The 17619-nt window shown below is 32.2% G+C and overlaps 1 protein-coding gene across 2 annotated transcripts; it reads left to right on the top strand.

Moving 5' to 3' along the window:
• Positions 1–6753: 6753 nt before the first annotated feature.
• LOC132644813 (agamous-like MADS-box protein AGL15) lies at positions 6754–13032 on the top strand. 2 transcript variants are annotated; one of them, XM_060361425.1, is made up of 8 exons: positions 6754–7172; positions 9474–9567; positions 11363–11469; positions 11564–11663; positions 11809–11850; positions 11986–12028; positions 12142–12322; positions 12627–13032. In XM_060361425.1, exons 1-8 carry the CDS (start codon positions 6991–6993, stop codon positions 12709–12711), a joined length of 834 nt encoding a protein of 277 aa, XP_060217408.1. In that variant the 5' UTR covers positions 6754–6990; the 3' UTR covers positions 12712–13032. The 2 variants fall into 2 exon arrangements, with proteins under 2 accessions (XP_060217408.1, XP_060217409.1); XM_060361426.1 differs by having other exon boundaries at positions 6756–7172; positions 9474–9549.
• Positions 13033–17619: the final 4587 nt, after the last annotated feature.

Genomic DNA, 17619 nt, shown 5'->3' with positions numbered 1-17619 from the left:
AAACTAACCTAGAAAGCAAGTAAAATGATCAATGACCACAAGCATGGATAATAGGAGATTACACTCAAGTAACGATCCAATGTATTTTACAATTTTACAACTAAGAGCGGGTTTATGTTGATAGATAATGATTTCTAAAATCTCATTGAAAGTCTTCCAACCAAATCAATGAATTTCACTCTAAGCTTTTCCAAGCCTTAGAGTGCGATATTATGCACAATCAATTTAACCTCAAGTAACTATCCTCTTCCGAGCTCAAGTTATTAGATGAGTTTAATGACCCAAATTCTTGTTAATTAATCTTTTTCAACCTAGATTTCCTCTTCCGAGCTCAATCAAAGTAAATGGGCGAGTCTTAGGGTTAGCTAATCCCTTAAGAAACATGAAAGAACAAGATTAATTAAATCAACAAAGACCCACTTCAATAGCAATAAAAATCATTCAATACATAAGCAAAACAAGAGTTTCATCCAACACTTTAATCCTAGAATATTTCCATAAACAAGATTCAAGTGAAGAAAATAAATACTACATACTTAGATATACAATATGAAGCAAGGAATTGAAGAAAGGTTTAAGAAATATCTCATTAAGGTACTCCAATCTTCTCCTCCAATGGTGTAGAAAAACCCTAGCCTCCAAGCTTGTAAGAAAAAATGGCCAAAGATGATAATGATATTGCCCTAACCCTCTCTTTTATGCCCCAGATTTCAGATTTGCAATTCTGCCCGTGTTTTGCGAATCTGTCCCATTTTTGCAAAACTGTCCAGTTTTGACAGTTTTGCAAATCTGTCCAATTTAGCCTCTTTTTGACTTTATTTTCACTTGGTTTCTTCTGATCACTTCTAAATCAACTTATCAGACTCGCAGGTCACACTTCTTCTATCTTCGTATGTTTTGCTCTATTTTGCTCCATTTTGGTCCATTTTGCTCCGTTATGCTCTCCGGGCATCTTATCCTACAAAACAACATAAATATACAAAAAGTAACAACAAAAGTGCTTGAAGAGTCACAAAAGCTTAAGAAATTAGCATCGAATATCCCGTAATTTCACGGCTCATCACTTATATGAACAAGTAGGCAGGCTTTATATGACTACAACAACAACAACAACAAACCCAGTGTGATCTCATAAGTGGGGACTGGGAAGAGTAAGATATACACAGACCTTATCTCTACCTTTTTGGGGATAGAGAGGTTGTTTCCAATAGACCCTCAGCTTACAACACTGGTTTTGTTATGATAGGAGTATAGTAGGAGGAAGTCTTGGTTAGTTGTAAGGTTTTCCGTTTTGATTGTACATTTATTTTGAGACAAACGGTTTTTTATTAAGGTGACACTTATTTTGAGACAAAAGGAGTACTTGACTTTTATTATCAACACAAGTATTGTCAAGTGTTTTCAACTATATTCTTAGCAGTTAGCATTAAAGAATTAGCTAGTCTTCTTTAATATTTGCTTAACTCACACATCTAATAAATAAGTAATAATTTAATAACTCCACATTGTATTTATTAATTTCTTAATAAACGTGATTTTTGCTAAGTTGATAGTACTTACTTTGGGACGGAGGAGTAAATTACCAAAAAAATAAATGTAAATAAGCTTTAACACGTGACAAACTACACGCGTTTAAGACGGGTACTAGTATTAGATATTTCAAAATAGATATATTTCCTGTTAAAGATATGTTATATTATCACTGGGTAATCAATATTGTAAAGATTAACCGAATTTTCCAAATCATAATATTTTTATTTAAATTAATTAATAAAAGTTCCAACTACAAATTTACCTAACTCGTGTGAATATAATCTAAAGTTTAGGATTATTTCATTTTGAAAATAATGAATGATATATATGTAGGAGTCCGGAGCCAAAATGACTTATTTTTGCAGCCATTAGCCCAAAATAGTATGCTTTTTTTTTAGACCAAAATGGGTATTTCGTTGGATAACCAACGAAATACCCACACAACACTGTTCCGGTGCCGAATGATTACTTGCATTTCGTTGTGCAATTCACGAAATAGGCTCTTTTTTTTTTTTTGCAATTCGTGAAATTAATGAAAGAATTTTTTTTATTTTTTTTGCATTTCGTGTATTAATTAACGAAATAGGTTTTTTTTTTTTTTTTTGTATTTCATGAATTAATGAACGAAACTGTTTTTTTTTTTTTTTTTTTTGTATTTCATTTATTAATGAAGGAAACTGATTTTTTTTTTTTTTTTGCATTTCATAATTTAATGAACGAAATAGGTTTTTTTTTTGTATTTCGTGAATAAAAAAACGAAATAGGAAATTATAATTTTTTTTTTTTGCATTTCGTTTATTAAAAAACGAAATATGAAAAAAAAAATTATTTCGTTCATATCAAAACGAAATTAGAATATATATATATATATATATATATATATATATATATATATATATATATATATATATATATGCATTTCGTTGGTATATCAACAAAATAGTTTTTTTTAATTGGAAAATATATATATATATATTTTTTTTTTCTATAACGCAGTAAAACAGTACCAATCTTTTTTTCTATAACGCAGTAAAATACTGCATTATAGAAACAGTACCAAAAAAAAAAAAATTGGCCAACTTTATTTTTTGCAACACTTAGTGTTTTTTTCCATACTTTGACCAATCATTAGTCGTGTGTCAAGACTCTGAAACGTCAATATTTTATATAGAACCTGATATTTTTTTCTGCGTACAATAATGTAGGCACAATACATCAAGGATACGTAGACGTTCGGATCGTCATTTTAGGTGTTGAAAAGGTGCTCGAAGTAAGTTTTGTTTGAAAAAACTTAGTGTTTGACTGTAAGGTTATTTTAGTCAACTTTATATGTCGAGAAAATTAGTCAGCTTTATTTTCAAAAATTGAAACCGCAGAAGTGAAATTGACATTCACAGCTACATTACCCCGAGATTTTTACGTTGAAATATATTGCGTATCATCATCTTATAAGTAAATAAAACTGAAAATTTCACACCAATTTGGGGGAAAATCAAAATTGAATGGGATAAAAGACGTTTTTTTAAAAATCGGCTCGGCCAAGCAGTTTGTCCGCATAGATCTCGAAAAAATACACAAGTTCAAAAAACAAAACGCGTAAAACGGACGTCCAAGCGCAAAGTTATGACCATCTAAAGTTTGACGACTTTACAACTAATTTTTTTCCCTATATTTTTTAGAATTATATTTATATTCAAAATAAAGTTATGTCTTGACTTTACAACTATTTTTTTTTTCGTTTATTAAAAAAAGAAATAAGATTTTTTTTTTATTTCGTTCATCTAAAAACGATATATGAAAATATTTTTTTTTGTATTTTTGTATTTCGTTTATATAAAAAAATAGGAAAATAATTTTATTTTCATTTCGTTTATATAAAAACGAAATAGGAATACATACATATATATATATATATATACATATATATATATATATATATATATATATATATATATATATATATATATATATATATATATATATATATATATATATATTTTCATTCATATACCAATGAAATAGGATAAATATATATATATATATTTTTTTATATTTCATTTATATAAAAACAAAATTGGAAAATATTTTTTTATATATATAAATATATATTTTGTTGGTATATAAACGAAAAAAAATAATTATTTTCCTATTTCGTTTTTATATAAATGAAATACAAAAGTATATATATATATATTTATCCTATTTCATTGGTATATGAATGAAATAAATATATATATATATATATATATATATATATATATATATATATATATATATATATATATATATATATATATATATATATATTCCTATTTCGTTTTTATATAAACGAAATGAAAATAAAATTATTTTCCAATTTTTTTTATATAAACGAAATACAATTTTTTTTTTACTATTTCGTAGATATACCAACGAAATGCAAATATATATATTTTCCAATTTCTTTTTTATGTGAACGAAATTAATTTTCTTTTATCCTATTTCGTTTTTTAATACACGAAATGGGAAAAAAAAATTATAATTTCCTATTTCGTTTTTTTATTCACGAAATGCAAAAAAAAAAAAAAAAATCAGTTTCGTTCATATTTGTTGATTAATTCATGAAATACAAAAAAATAAAAATAATAAACCTATTTCGTTGATTAACTCACGAAATGCAAATATATATATATATATATATATATATATATATATATATATATATATTTGTTGCATTTGGCTACAAGTGTAGCGAAATGCAACAAAATATTCCGGCTATGAACAATGCGTTGTGTGGGTATTTCGTTGGATAACCAACGAAATACCCATTGTGGTATAAAAAAAAAAGGCAGCCTATTTTGGTCTAATGGCTGCAAAAATAAGCCATTTTGGCTCCGGACTCTATATGTAGCATAAAGTCTATTTTATGAAAGTAATAATGAATTGAAAACAAATTTGCTACTATACGAAATTATTTTTGACAAGTCGCCTTCATACAAATATTTTCATAACAAAACAAGAGTAGGTTTTAAGGAGACTCAGTTGTACTCTTTGATGACAATCAATTTAAACTTTTTTGGAAATTGGAGAGTGTAATAGCACTTCGTTACTGACAATCAATTCAATGTTGATTAATACTTAATCAAACAAATAAGCCAAATTTTATAAATAGCTATAGTAATGCTCAAACATAATTCTTATATGGCTTCCCAAACACATCCTAATTAATAAATGTTCCGAAAATTAGAAAGGGTATTATTTCTGTAAGTGTAGTTTTATGAAGTTTCAAATGATTGGAAGTATATAATTTTTGTTTTGGACGCCCCACTAGATCCGCATTGCACACGAATATGCATGTTTTTACCATGCATATGTACACTAATTTTTACTGTGCATATATTAGAATAAGATGGCGTCTACATAAACATCAACCAACATTTTGAGAAAAAAAAAATGCATATTTCATAAAAAGAAATAAAATATTACACAGAGATGCCAAAACAAATTTCTAAATATAGAAGAAACCAAAAAAGGAAGAAAAGAAATATAGCAACTTATGTAAAACCTTTTTAACTACCAAAAGAATCGGAATAAGAAAGGAAGAATCCTAACGCCATAAAGATTAGTCAAGTCAAAGTATACAAAAAATTTCACTTTTTTTTTTTTTTTAATAAACCCTTAAACTAACATTATTCAAATTGAAATTTGGAAACTCGAAAGGGTTTACGTACTTTTTCTCTTTAAAGCTTGCATATTCGTGTTATATAATTCCTGACCCATCTAGAAAATCTAGAAAGTGAGAAAAATCAACAAAATAGTAATTTAGTAAGGTCTGAAATCATACACGCAATCTCCCTCATTACTGCTCTTATTTATATATAAAGAATAAACAAAAGATGAAAAATATGACTAACTTAAAACCTTTTTAAGAACTTCCAAAATAATAATAAAATTATTGAAATTCAAACACCATGGAATAAATAATATCCTTGTTTGATTTTGCACAAATCCATGCCTTTAAGATCCCAAATGTAATAGGAGGAACAAATATAGGAAAAATAAAAAAGATTCTATAGAAACAATCTAAAATCAGTTCAACAACTTCCATAAAGAGATTGACGAAATTAGTAGAATTCTAACATTAGCAATAAAAATGAATAAGAAGGCAAGAAGAATTCTAACACCATAAAAATAGTAAGCTAATATTCCTTTCTCGGAAAACAAGTGTAGTTCTCCCTCCGGATAAAAAAGAGAGTCCACTTAACATTTTTCTATTGGGTAAAAAAGAGTGTTCATTTGTCAAATAAAAAAAGAATTAACCTTATCTTTTCAGATTTTCCCCTATTAAGTGTTATGTGATAAGTCCAATGCTTATTTGATTAGGGGTAGTTTAATAAAATTATTCATTTTTGTCTAGGAATTAGTATTTTCTTAAAGGGTGTGCAAATGATTAAGTGGATACTCTTAATATGTACTATTTCCCTCTGGTCATATTTACTTGTTAATTTAGTTTTTGCAAACTTCTTAAAAAGAACATTAACAATAAGAGTTATTTGACTACATTGCTACTACTATTATTTACATATTTCGATCTTTCAATATATTTATATATATATATATATATATATTGTACAGTGGTAAGGACAACCTTTTTTAAACTATAACTAGTTCTTCTTGATTTTTCGAGACGATAAGTACTCCATCCAATTCTTTTTACTAGTTCAGTTTGCATTTTACATCATCGTTAATTAAGTATTTATTTTATCAAATTATCCTTATTGATTATGTTTAGAAATTTAAATTTACTGATAGTATTCCAATTAATCCGAAAATATTTTTTTAACCCCTCTCTAGGAACTCCCCTTTTTTGCTCCGTTGGTGACTCGAACCCACAATCTTCGAATTGGAGATGCAGAAGAGTGCTTACCCTCTAAACAACCCCTCTTGTCAAGAAATGATTATTTAATGAGAAGGATAAATTCAAAAGTAAGAACTTTAATACTATTTTGATTTATCAAATAAATAAGTAAAAGGAAATATCTATTTTTAGTAGAAGTAAAGGAAAGGAAGAGAAAGTACTATATTAGGGGGAAAAAAAAACTATTTTTCATCACAACTAGAAGTGAGAAAAGTAAATAGAAAAAAAGAGGAAAGTGGGGCCAAGAAAGGAGAACCAATAAAAGGAAATGCAAGCTAAATGTGGCAATAAGAGAGAGAAAAAGGGAAAGAGAGAGTCATGCATAACATAGAATTGGCCATGCAAGTTTGCCGTTTCCATAGAGACTCGCCATTTGGGGACTTCACGTCTCTCTATCTTCTCTTCTCTTTTTAGCAACTCTCTCTTTCCCCAAACCCCTCTTCCTAATTTCTTTTCTTCCCCCTTTTTCTTCCCAAAAAATCCCCCCAAAAAATATACAGAGAGGGAAGAATTCATCAAGACTTGTGTTTTGGGGTTTAATTTTAAGGGGGAAAAGAAAGATGGGTAGAGGAAAAATTGACATAAAATTGATTGAGAATGTAAATAATAGACAAGTCACATTTTCCAAAAGGAGGGCTGGGTTGTTGAAGAAAGCAAGCGAGCTTTCTGTTCTTTGTGATTCAGAAGTTGCTGTTATTATTTTCTCAAGTACTGGCAAACTTTTTGAGTTTTCTAGTACTAGGTATGTGAAAATCTCTTGATTTGGGGCCTTTTGAGTTCTTGCATGTGTCTAATCACATTTGATTTTAGGGCTCTCATTTTTTATTTTTTTTTGGGCGGGGGGGGGGGGGGGGGTGTTTGGAGGTGTATGCATGCTTCAATTGCGCAAAAATATTGACAGACATTGGATTTTCGGATGTCTAATTTTTTTTTTTATTAGTTCACTTATTTGATTTTTAGTTGGTGCAGTATTCCCCATTGTGTATCTGTTGCAAAATTTCCCATTCTGCTGCAATAAAATTATTTCTTGTGAAAATGCTGATAATACTTTCACTGACAATCACTTGATAAATTTCAACTTCCTTTTTCCTGTTCCTGAGATTTCGTTTAGTACATGCACGAAAAGATAAAATTATCATGTAAGCAGGCATATCCAGTTTTGCATACTCTGTTTCTGTTCATGGCTTAGAAGGTAGTTGATTAATTTATTAATGTTGTGTTAACAATATAATCCGTGAATCATATGAAGAAAGCTGTTTAAACTCGTTCCCCTTATAAATTTCAGATATTAATGTTATCTTAACCACCTTTCGATTTGATTTTTAGAGGCAATTCGAACAAGTATACTGAACTGGAAGTTGCTTGTCTTACTTTCGTGTATCATACCACTGAGGTCTGGTATAATAACCTCGACAAAGAATGTCTATTAACTGGCTGGTGACCTCCCGGCCCTTGTAAGATGAGAAGATATTGGTCTTGAAAACTTTTATACCCTTTTATTTTGCTCCCATGGTAAAGAAAACTGGAACTATTTGCGTACGTAGAAAGTTCCCTATTGGAACGAGTTTGCCATCACAAAATTTCCAATACATTTGAATATGGCATAAAGTTGCTGATTTAGTACCTGTGAGAAACGGATGGACAGTGAAGTGTTTGCATTAGTAAACACTGATTTTCTCACATCTCCTTAATTTTTCACATTCATGATGGGGCCTTAGATGTATGAAAGGTTGGTGGTTAGATGGTGGCTTCATGGAGGATGAAGTACATGGAATTCAGGTGTATCTACACTAGACACTAGAAAATGGAGCTCACTCCACATGCCATAAAGTTGATACAAATGTTTTTCTATTTCTGAATTGGAATTTTGGAGGATAAACGCTTGGAATGGCATTCAGAAGGATGTCTGTACACAGCCAATAATTGGTTAATCTTTAGATGCTGTAATACAGGAACCATGCCCAGTTTCCTCATGTTGCCCCCATCCAACTCTCGTGTGATAGATAGTGCTTCACGGGAACAATGCTTGAACCTTTTTTTTGTGTGTGTGTGTGTGTGTTGTTTTTGGGTTGGGGGGGGGGGGGGGGGGGTCTGAAACCACGGTTACACACTTTCTTCTGATTAATTGGCCCCTCTTCTTTTTCATATTATATCGAGTCAGGCTTCAACAAGGTGCTTCTATACCAAAGAAAAGGAAGAGAGTCATCCTGAAATTCTGCTTTGATGTTGTATCTATTAGACCCAGGGGTTTTCTATGTTACATGTCATTGTGATTATAACACAGTCGATCAGGTGCACCTAAATCCCAAACTAGCTGGGTTGGCTAAATGAATCATTAGTTGTATATAGCATTCATTGAGGTTAAACTATTTATATGTTGACTGTCAACCGCGTAACCCTCTTTCTTTATTGGGTTTGGGACCGGCTATTCTTTGCAAAGCTCACATCGGAAGAATTGATTGTAGCACGGTATTATATTAAATCTTGGGACTAACTTATGATAAGCTTTCCTTCACGGAAAAGTATAAAAGGCATTGAATTTTATTATTTCACATGCATTTTGGATTATTGACGGAGAAGAGGCATATTAGGATGGAAACACATATATTAATGCCTGGTTTGTCGGAAAGCAGATAGCAGGAACATTGAATAGTCTAAGTTGCTTGTACACCCACGCAGATGGAAACAGATATTCCCACCTCAGAGAGCCAGAGGCTTTTCCTTGCTATCTTTTGTGTGCCGAGAATAAGATGCTATCTGCGCTCTGTACTCATTGAACCTCATATTAGTTGTCCCAAATATTTGAAATAGTATTTTGGTTGTATAAATGTTTTGTGCTTTTATTTGTTGGATTTATGGGGTGGCGAGAAGTTGAATGTGCTACTCCTGTGGTTTCCTTATTTGCTAGTAACACTAAACGAATGAATGCACTGAAATGGGCCAGACAGCTATTAAAGCTTTGCTTGTATTATGGAAGATGTGACTTTGATTAATTGTCATCACTTATCCATAATTTGGTACACTAATTTTTGTTAAAATGCAGCATGAAACAGACACTTTCGAGATACCAAAGATGTGTAGCCTCAACAGAGACTTCTGTTGTAGAAAAGAAGTCAGAGGTAGAAGATCTTCATCTCGTTAGTATGTTTATGACTTGCTATCACAAATATGTTTAATGCACTGTCCTTAGAATATTCTAAGTTCTGTTGTTCTCAATTCTATCCACAGAGGTGTTTTTTTCTTTTCTTAAATAAGCACATTAACAAGAACTCTTGCCAATAAGAGCATTTTCACTGTTGTTTCTTCTTTGGTTTGGGTTTAATCATGCTTTTTGACCAATCATTCAACATCGAAGAGTTCTTCTCTAGGGGGCTGATAAAAGGTGGCTGGGTTTTCTGCAACTTCTAGTAGAAAAAAATTCAAAAAATCACGTTTTGGAGTTCTTATCTGTTTGCCTTATTGTATGAAAAAGAAACATTTTTCCAAGTGCGTGGTTTTTCAGATTTATTGTTCATATTCTAAGGCTACATAATTTTCTGTGTTTTTCCCTAATGATTTTCTTTCTTTTTGTGTTTAGAGGAACATGGGTATCCTTAGTAGGATTTTTGGTGTAATAATCTCTTATTTTCTTCACTTCATTATTAATTATCGAGGAGGTTCTCTGCCTCCTTTCTCCCAGTGCTCAAAGAACGAACTGATGGAAATTATGCAGCACTCCAAATCTTTTCCTTATACTACATGAACTCCTCTCAGGTCAATTGGTGGGCAATAGCATGTTATTTTCTCGTTTAGTTGTCTCTAGTGTATATGGAGATTTCTTTATCTGCTTAGATTTCTTGTTTTCAATTTAAAAGATGTCCACTGACTTTGTTTTGCCTTCTTTCTGGTGACTGAGCATTATTAATGAGATTAAAAGTCTAGTGTTTAACTCGTTAAATATACAGAGCTACTGCTAATTGGTTGGATCAGCGGTTAGTTCTTGCTGGAATACATCAATAAAAGTTCCACCTTTTCTGATAAAAAATATATAAATACATTATGAATCATGACTTAGAAAGTACAACATTTGTGTTTTCTGTTTTTTGCTTTTAATGCAAATATATGAGCTCGAGACTGGAATCAGGTAGTTTGGATCTTTTCCTTAAACAACTCACAACAAATGAACTTCAGTTGTCTGGTTTTCATCTTTATAAGATATCCAAGGAAATTTCAGATAATTGAAAGACGAGATGCAATAAAGGACAGCTTAAAGTAGGTCAAGGAGTTGTGATGTTAGAGATTCGGATATCCGTCTTCAGTCTGGAAAACTTTTCAATGTTGATTATTTGTGATAACTGATGGTTATTGGATTCTTTTTTCTTTTTCCTTTGGAGCGATGTCTTATCTTTGTAAAAGTGAATACATGTCATTAATGACAAGTGTATTGCATTTGTTTGAACCTGTAGTCTTTGCTACAGATAGAAAGGCGTAAATTTGCAATCAATTGAATTTTCTGTATCCACTGTGACAATGAATTACAAGTGATTTGATGTGTTTTGCCAACAGGCTCACCACAGCCTTCCTCTCTTCTTGAAAAGATAAAATTTCCTCAAAAAGCTTCATTTTAATTAAATTACTTGGAGATGAAGCTTGCCACATCATTTCAATATTTCTGGAGTTCTTGCATTATCCGACAGCCACGTGTGATAGCTCATTTTATCCCGGATATAACCTATATCTTCATGTCTGATCTGTACAGAATGCATTTTTTGATAAAAGTGACTGTTTTCGCACTTGGAAGTTTTACTATCTTGTGTATTCAACACACACTGACATGCACAAATAGATGCATAGTGTGACTACTTAATCGTGTTTAAAACAGTCCCGTAGCTATGGATATGGGCCTCTAAACAGAGTTTTCTGAATTTCTCTTTTGCTTTTTCCTTGAACAAGGACAATGAGCAGCCACAGCCGCAGCAGCAGACACATGTGCTGAAGCAGGAACAGAAAGAGGTGGACAGTCTTAAAGACGAACTCTCAAAGCTGAAGATAAAACAGCTGTATGGCTCTGTTAATTATGCAAATCGTTATTCAAAGCTATTTGGACCTTGAACATCGTTCAAAATTCATTTATGTGATTGACTCTTATTTTAGGCGGTTGTTAGGTAAGGACCTTAATGGTATGGGTTTGAATGAACTACGGCTGCTTGAACATCAACTAAATGAAGGACTATTAGCCATAAAGGAGAGAAAGGTTTGAAGTTTGCTTTCATTATTCACTTATCAGTGCCGCAGATGTAGACAGCTTTTTTTCAAAATGTATCTTTTCCCCCTGGTTTTCTGGAATGTATCTATTTGTTGAACCTTGGAGATCTGAACTATAGTACTCTAAATTCTAGGAGGAATTGCTGATACAGCAACTAGAGCATTCAAGGAGACAGGTAAACCATATCATACAGTTGAAATGTTGTATACTATTTTTTGTTTTTGCCAACAAAAGGAAGATTAGAAGTACAAGGTGAGTTTTTCTGACTCATGTTTTGCTTATTTTTTTTTCTTGGGTGATGCCTATCCAGGAGGAGAGGTCCGCGCTGGAGTGTGAGACCTTACGCAGACAGGAAAGACAAGCCTTCTTTTTCGTTTTTACGGCTTTAGAGTCAGTAACTCCCCCCATTTATGTTTAGAGTGGTTCCTTTCTGACACAATTGCTTTTGCCATCCATGAGCTGCAGGTAGAAGAGCTCCATGGGTTATTTCCTATAAGTGCTAGTTTACCGCCACCCTATCTTGAATACCATCATCCATTGGAAAAGAAGTATCCAATTTTAAAAGAGAGCGAGGAGAGTCTGGACTCGGACACAGCATGTGTAGATGGAGTAGACAATGAAGATTCCAACACAACCTTGCAATTGGGGTATTATTATTATTGTTATTATTATTATCATTATCGTTATCATCATCATCATCATTATTATTATTATTATTATTATTATTTTTATTACTATTATGATCATCTTTTTGGAGATAATTTTCTTGCTTCTTATGTACCTGTTTTGCTGGCTAAATACGTCACATGTGTTGTCACACCTAAAAGCTCCAACTTAAAAACACAGCGACTATGTTTTGCAGGAGTCCTATTAACAAAATTCTTGGTATTTATATAAACTTTCTTGCTGCGCAATTGATTCTGATGGTCCTTTGCATTCTGTGTTACTTAGGCTTCCAACTATTGGTCGAAAGCGAAAGAAAACTGAGCAGGAATCTCCTTCAAGCAATTCAGAGAATCAAGTTGGCTCAAAGTGACTATTGTCTTTGGGGATTCGTCCCCTCCTTTGTTACTTGTTAGGAACATGTCAGGTCAAATGATATTGAACCAGTTTTCATGTTAAAAACTGGTTCATCTGGACCAGTTTTTGTCTGGGACTTAATGATCCCTTAGATGGCTTAAAGCAAGTTGAAGATGCTGGTTAAATTTTGATTTTGGACTGTCTTTTGACAGGGTTTTAAGATGGAGAATAGAAAAGTTAAGTTCTCCATTTTTACTTATTTTTGTTGCCTAGAGCCATTCACATCTCCCGCTCATGCTTTGTGTTTTTGGAGTTAATGGAATGGATTTCTTGGTCATACATCGTCTTTTTCTTTCTTGTGCAAATTTTCTCAAAATTCTACCATTTCTTCAATGTTTAGCCCTTCACTAGGAATGAAAAATAAACATCCCTTTCATCTTACATCCTTTTTGTTTTCCATCAAGGGACTCAGATCCTAATGGGATACAAGCACAGAACTGCACACCCCAAACAAGGAACAATATTTACCACCACGGAGTGTAGTAGGGATGGATAGGATTTTTATACTAATGGAGGAACTTCCAGTAGAGAGTACTTCCTCCGAGCCTTCTGAATTAGCTGGACTAGTGAGTAAAGATATGTAAGGAGCACTTGTGAGGCTTTAATTGACATCAAAGTTGATCCATACAACTTTCAATACATTTCATGTGAAATTATACTAGTCTACATATATTACATTAAATCTATCACAACCGGTGTATATGTACAAATTTACAGCAGAATCCACTTGCTATTTCTACTTTCTAGTGTGCTGAAGGCTATCAAGAAATTTACCTCTTTCAGCTAGAACTTCTGAGAACAGACCATTTGTTTTCTTCCCAATTGTCTGCAGCAATTCTTCTAAATCCTTTAATCTTCTTCTCAGTTCCTTGACAACTTCATCAACTTCACCATTACCCACTGCTGATTTCAAACTAGTTGCCACTTCATTTATCTCTTTCACCTCTTTTGAAAGACCACAATTCTCTGCAATTTCCCTGGCTAATACAGAATCCCAGCCTCTGATCAAAGAATCATCAAACAATCCAGCTGATTTCCTCAATTCCATGAAGGGTTTAACACTACTGCATATTCGAGACAAAAAAACCCCGAAAACCCACAAAGAAATGCTCCTCAGGATCCACAAAGATTGACGAATGATTAAATCTTTTCCACAGCAAGAAGTTTCTTCATTCTCTGATATCTTCCCTTCAACTTTGAATTCCTTACCAAGATCATAAGGCTGAATCTCTTTCAAATGTTCTGTAGCCAAAGAATCAGACTTTTTTTCTTTAAGGCTCAATCCATGAGAGATGCAAAGCTTAGCATGACTCAGATGGGAAACACCAGAAGTCACAGAATTCAACAGCTCTAGTAAATTCAAGCTGTAATCCAAGTACTCCTCAACTTGTGGTTTTCCCCATCTGTCCATTGGGTGGTCTATTTCAACCACGAGCTTTGCAAATGCTCTATGAATCATTGGAATCGCATCAAGACAATTCTGAATCCAGGCCAGGGACAAGAACTGGAATTCCGGTTCTGTCCCTGGCTCTGGAACTGGCAAGACTTTGTTCAAGATTTTCGATACATCGGATCGAAAACCTTGCAAAGAAGAAGCTAACAAGGCTTCTGAATTGTGATGATGATTCTCCAGCCTGTTGGGATTTTTCAGAAAATGGCTAATCTTTTCAACCAAGAGTACCATATCAAAGAACAATGAAAAGGGGGTTCTTTTTTTCTTTCTTTTGGGAAAGTAAAAGGGGGATTGTCTTGGTTTTTGGACAATATTTTGATTCTTTTATATAGGTGTGGGGTTCTGAAAAACGTGGGCACAAGTTGACAAGTTGTTTAGTGCTATTGGTATTTTGCTATCAGGTGAAATGAAATGCAAATATCCGCGGCCATTGCGGGAGCTGTTTACTATTCATTATTAGTATTCAAGTAAAACGAGTAGGAATATGCTAAGTATTAGAGCACTATATTCGCGTTTTAAATGATGAAGTCTATACTCATTTCGAATTATGTGATAAAATATATGTTTTCTTTTTTAATAGATAGATACAGAGTGCCTTCAAGGGCGCGAAAGTCAATTAGTTAAATCAGTTGGTTTTGAATACCAAAATATTTAAGCAAAAAAAGGACGAAGAAGAAGAAGCTAAATTGAGTGACCACATCTGTATGTACATAATTTCTTAAGTACATTCTAATGTTTTAAACTTCTAATAACGCGATAGCAATGGTTTTAACTCGTACTGTTTTCAGACTTTCTTCCTTTATTTTGCGATATAATAAGAAAAATTAAAAACGAAAAAGAGGTAGTATTACTTGTTATGAACCTGCGGGTAGGGGTGTACAAAGTAAACTGACAAATCGCACTAAACTGATAAACCGAGTCAAACCGAAAAAAAAATCCGACTAGTGGTTTGGTTTGACTTGGTTTGGTGTTGAAAAAAAAAAACCCGATCATAATTGGTTTGGTTTGATTTTAACTAAAAAAATTCAAACCGAACCAAATCAACCTGACATTACATGTATTCAATTTTTAAAATATTTTATACATAAAAATATTTATTTGTAATGTAATTTATAAATATTTCTTAAATTTTTTCGTAGTTTTTTATCTATTATCATATTATTCAAGCTTGAACTTAGAATTTTGAACGTCAATAAGTTTTATATCCTATGGATGTTAGTAACTCAAATAAAGTTCAAACCAAAATCAACTCAACACTAATGCTAACAAAAGAAATTCAATTTACCATTAGGAATGACAATAATGTTGGATATCTATTCTTTAGTTTTGCATAATTGATTTAGAGAGTGAAAATACATAACTTAAGTTTTTTTTCTCTGTCATGTAATTAATACTTATTTGTCGTACTTATTTTAGCATGACTTAATATTTTTAGATTATGGTCATTTTCTTTATGGCTTGTTAATTAGCAATATTTATTTTAACCGATTTTATTAGCTTTTGTTAAATATTTTAATACATTGTCATCACTCTTCTCACATTTTGTGTTATTTTCTTAAGAAACACCTTAATTATATGGTTGTACCTTACTAGGACTAAAGAAATATTTGAAGTAAAAGTTATATGTTTTGTATCAAGACTATTCCGAAAAAAAACCCGAGAAAACCGAATAACCCGAGAAAACCCGAGGTTGAAAAAGCCGAATTTTATTGGTTTGGTTTGGTGTATAAATTTAAAAACCCGACGCAATTAGTTTGGTTTGGTGTTTAAAAAATCCGAACCAACCCGGTCCATGTACACCCCTACCTGCGGGACTTGCTAATAATGTAGTTCCGCGATGAACATGTTAACTTCATAAAATTCTCAAACTAACAATTTATTAAAACTAACCTTTAAAGTAGCTATATCCAGTAAGAAAAATGAATTGGTAGCGAGAGTACATGCTGAGATACACATAATTATAGTAACTCAATTAATAATATTGCAAAACATTTATCCCATTCTATTTGTTCTCGTTCTTTTACCTTAGATGATTGCTGTAGTAACAAGATAAGTGTTACACGACGTCAACTTTACCATGGTGGAGTTCTAAGCAATTTATTCCAAAAGTCAAGGTTTACTATTTCATTCAAGCGAGAGAAAACAATAATATTTGTTACTAATTAAATTAATAGTATAGTTCTTCACGGGTTCACGAAAAAAGTGACTAAACAAGAAGCCATTTGCAAAATCAGCAGCGTAACCAACTGGAAAAGGGGGACACTTTGGTCAAAGAATGTTATTATCCGTGTCCATGCTGTACTTTAATTTGTTGGCTGTCATCACACACGCCTCTATGAGGTGGTTTTCTTCTTGCCTACGTTTATGTAAGTAGAGAATTTGGTGGGCTAATACATAAGATGTTTAGTACTACTATATAATATTGCGACAGATTATAAAAATCTTTGGAAATATGAATTAAGAATAGGTCTATCATTAGATAAGTACAAAACATTTCATTTCCTTCCTCGTCAGTCCTCATTATTATCCAACCAAAGTCTAGCTCAAGTTTTGTTTGAAAATAATACTTTTTCGGCGGGGGATACTTATAAGGTGGATTGGTTAATCCACTTTTGTGACTGAACATGTATGTAGCAATCATTTTTGGTTTTTTTAGGCGACAAGTCTTAAAATATAAATAAAGGTATAAAATAAATTACGGATACTTTCCGAGACCTTCTCTTAGATTTAGCTCAATAACACTGACCTTCTTGTGGTTTACGATATTACGCTTACTTTTTTTTTTTTTTTGAATAATTTGTAACATTAATGTTACAATGATTACCATTAATGCAAAAACTGTAAACTTTGACCACTTGCCCTCCTTTTATGTTCCTTAATTATACTACTGATTTAATAGATTTATATTATAAACAATACTTCTTCTTATACAAAGAATTACAGTAACATATTTTCGATGAGCAAATGATCCTTGGTGATTCTTGAAGCTTTTGACAAAGTATATAATTAATTATTTGTCAAACTTGGAAAGTTGATTATCGAACGTTTTGGCCGAGAATGATAACCACGGCCATGTCTTTCCTCTTATTATGTCATGTTGATGAAATAGGAAAAAGATTCTTTTTGTTGGGTCTTTAGGGATAAATTGATAAGATGGACACAATTTTGAGCGAAGATATCTCTTGCGACGACCATTATACTTGAGCAGGATTTTACAAAGTGTTAACTTAATTCTAGATATATCTAACCTTTTGTCTTGTCTTTCTTTCTCTCCTCTCTTGAGCCGAGGGTCTTTCGGAAACAGCCGCCCTACCTTTCAAGGTGGGGTTAAGTCTGCGTATACTTTACCCTCCCCAGACCCCACATAGTGGATTATACTGGGCTTGTTGTTGTTGTTGACTTAATTCTAGT

This window comes from Lycium barbarum, chromosome 6 (assembly GCF_019175385.1).
Source record: "Lycium barbarum isolate Lr01 chromosome 6, ASM1917538v2, whole genome shotgun sequence".
In the NCBI taxonomy this organism is placed as follows: domain Eukaryota; kingdom Viridiplantae; phylum Streptophyta; class Magnoliopsida; order Solanales; family Solanaceae; genus Lycium; species Lycium barbarum.
This window is presented reverse-complemented; position numbering and strand designations above follow the sequence as displayed.

Bases quoted from the DNA above. Each gene is read 5' to 3' on its own strand.
- LOC132644813 (XM_060361425.1), top strand. From the start codon at position 6,991: ATGGGTAGAGGAAAAATTGACATAAAATTGATTGAGAATGTAAATAAT. The intron at 11,664-11,808 runs GTTTGAAGTTTG...TCTAAATTCTAG, and splicing joins TAGCCATAAAGGAGAGAAAG to GAGGAATTGCTGATACAGCA. The intron at 11,851-11,985 runs GTAAACCATATC...ATGCCTATCCAG, and splicing joins TAGAGCATTCAAGGAGACAG to GAGGAGAGGTCCGCGCTGGA.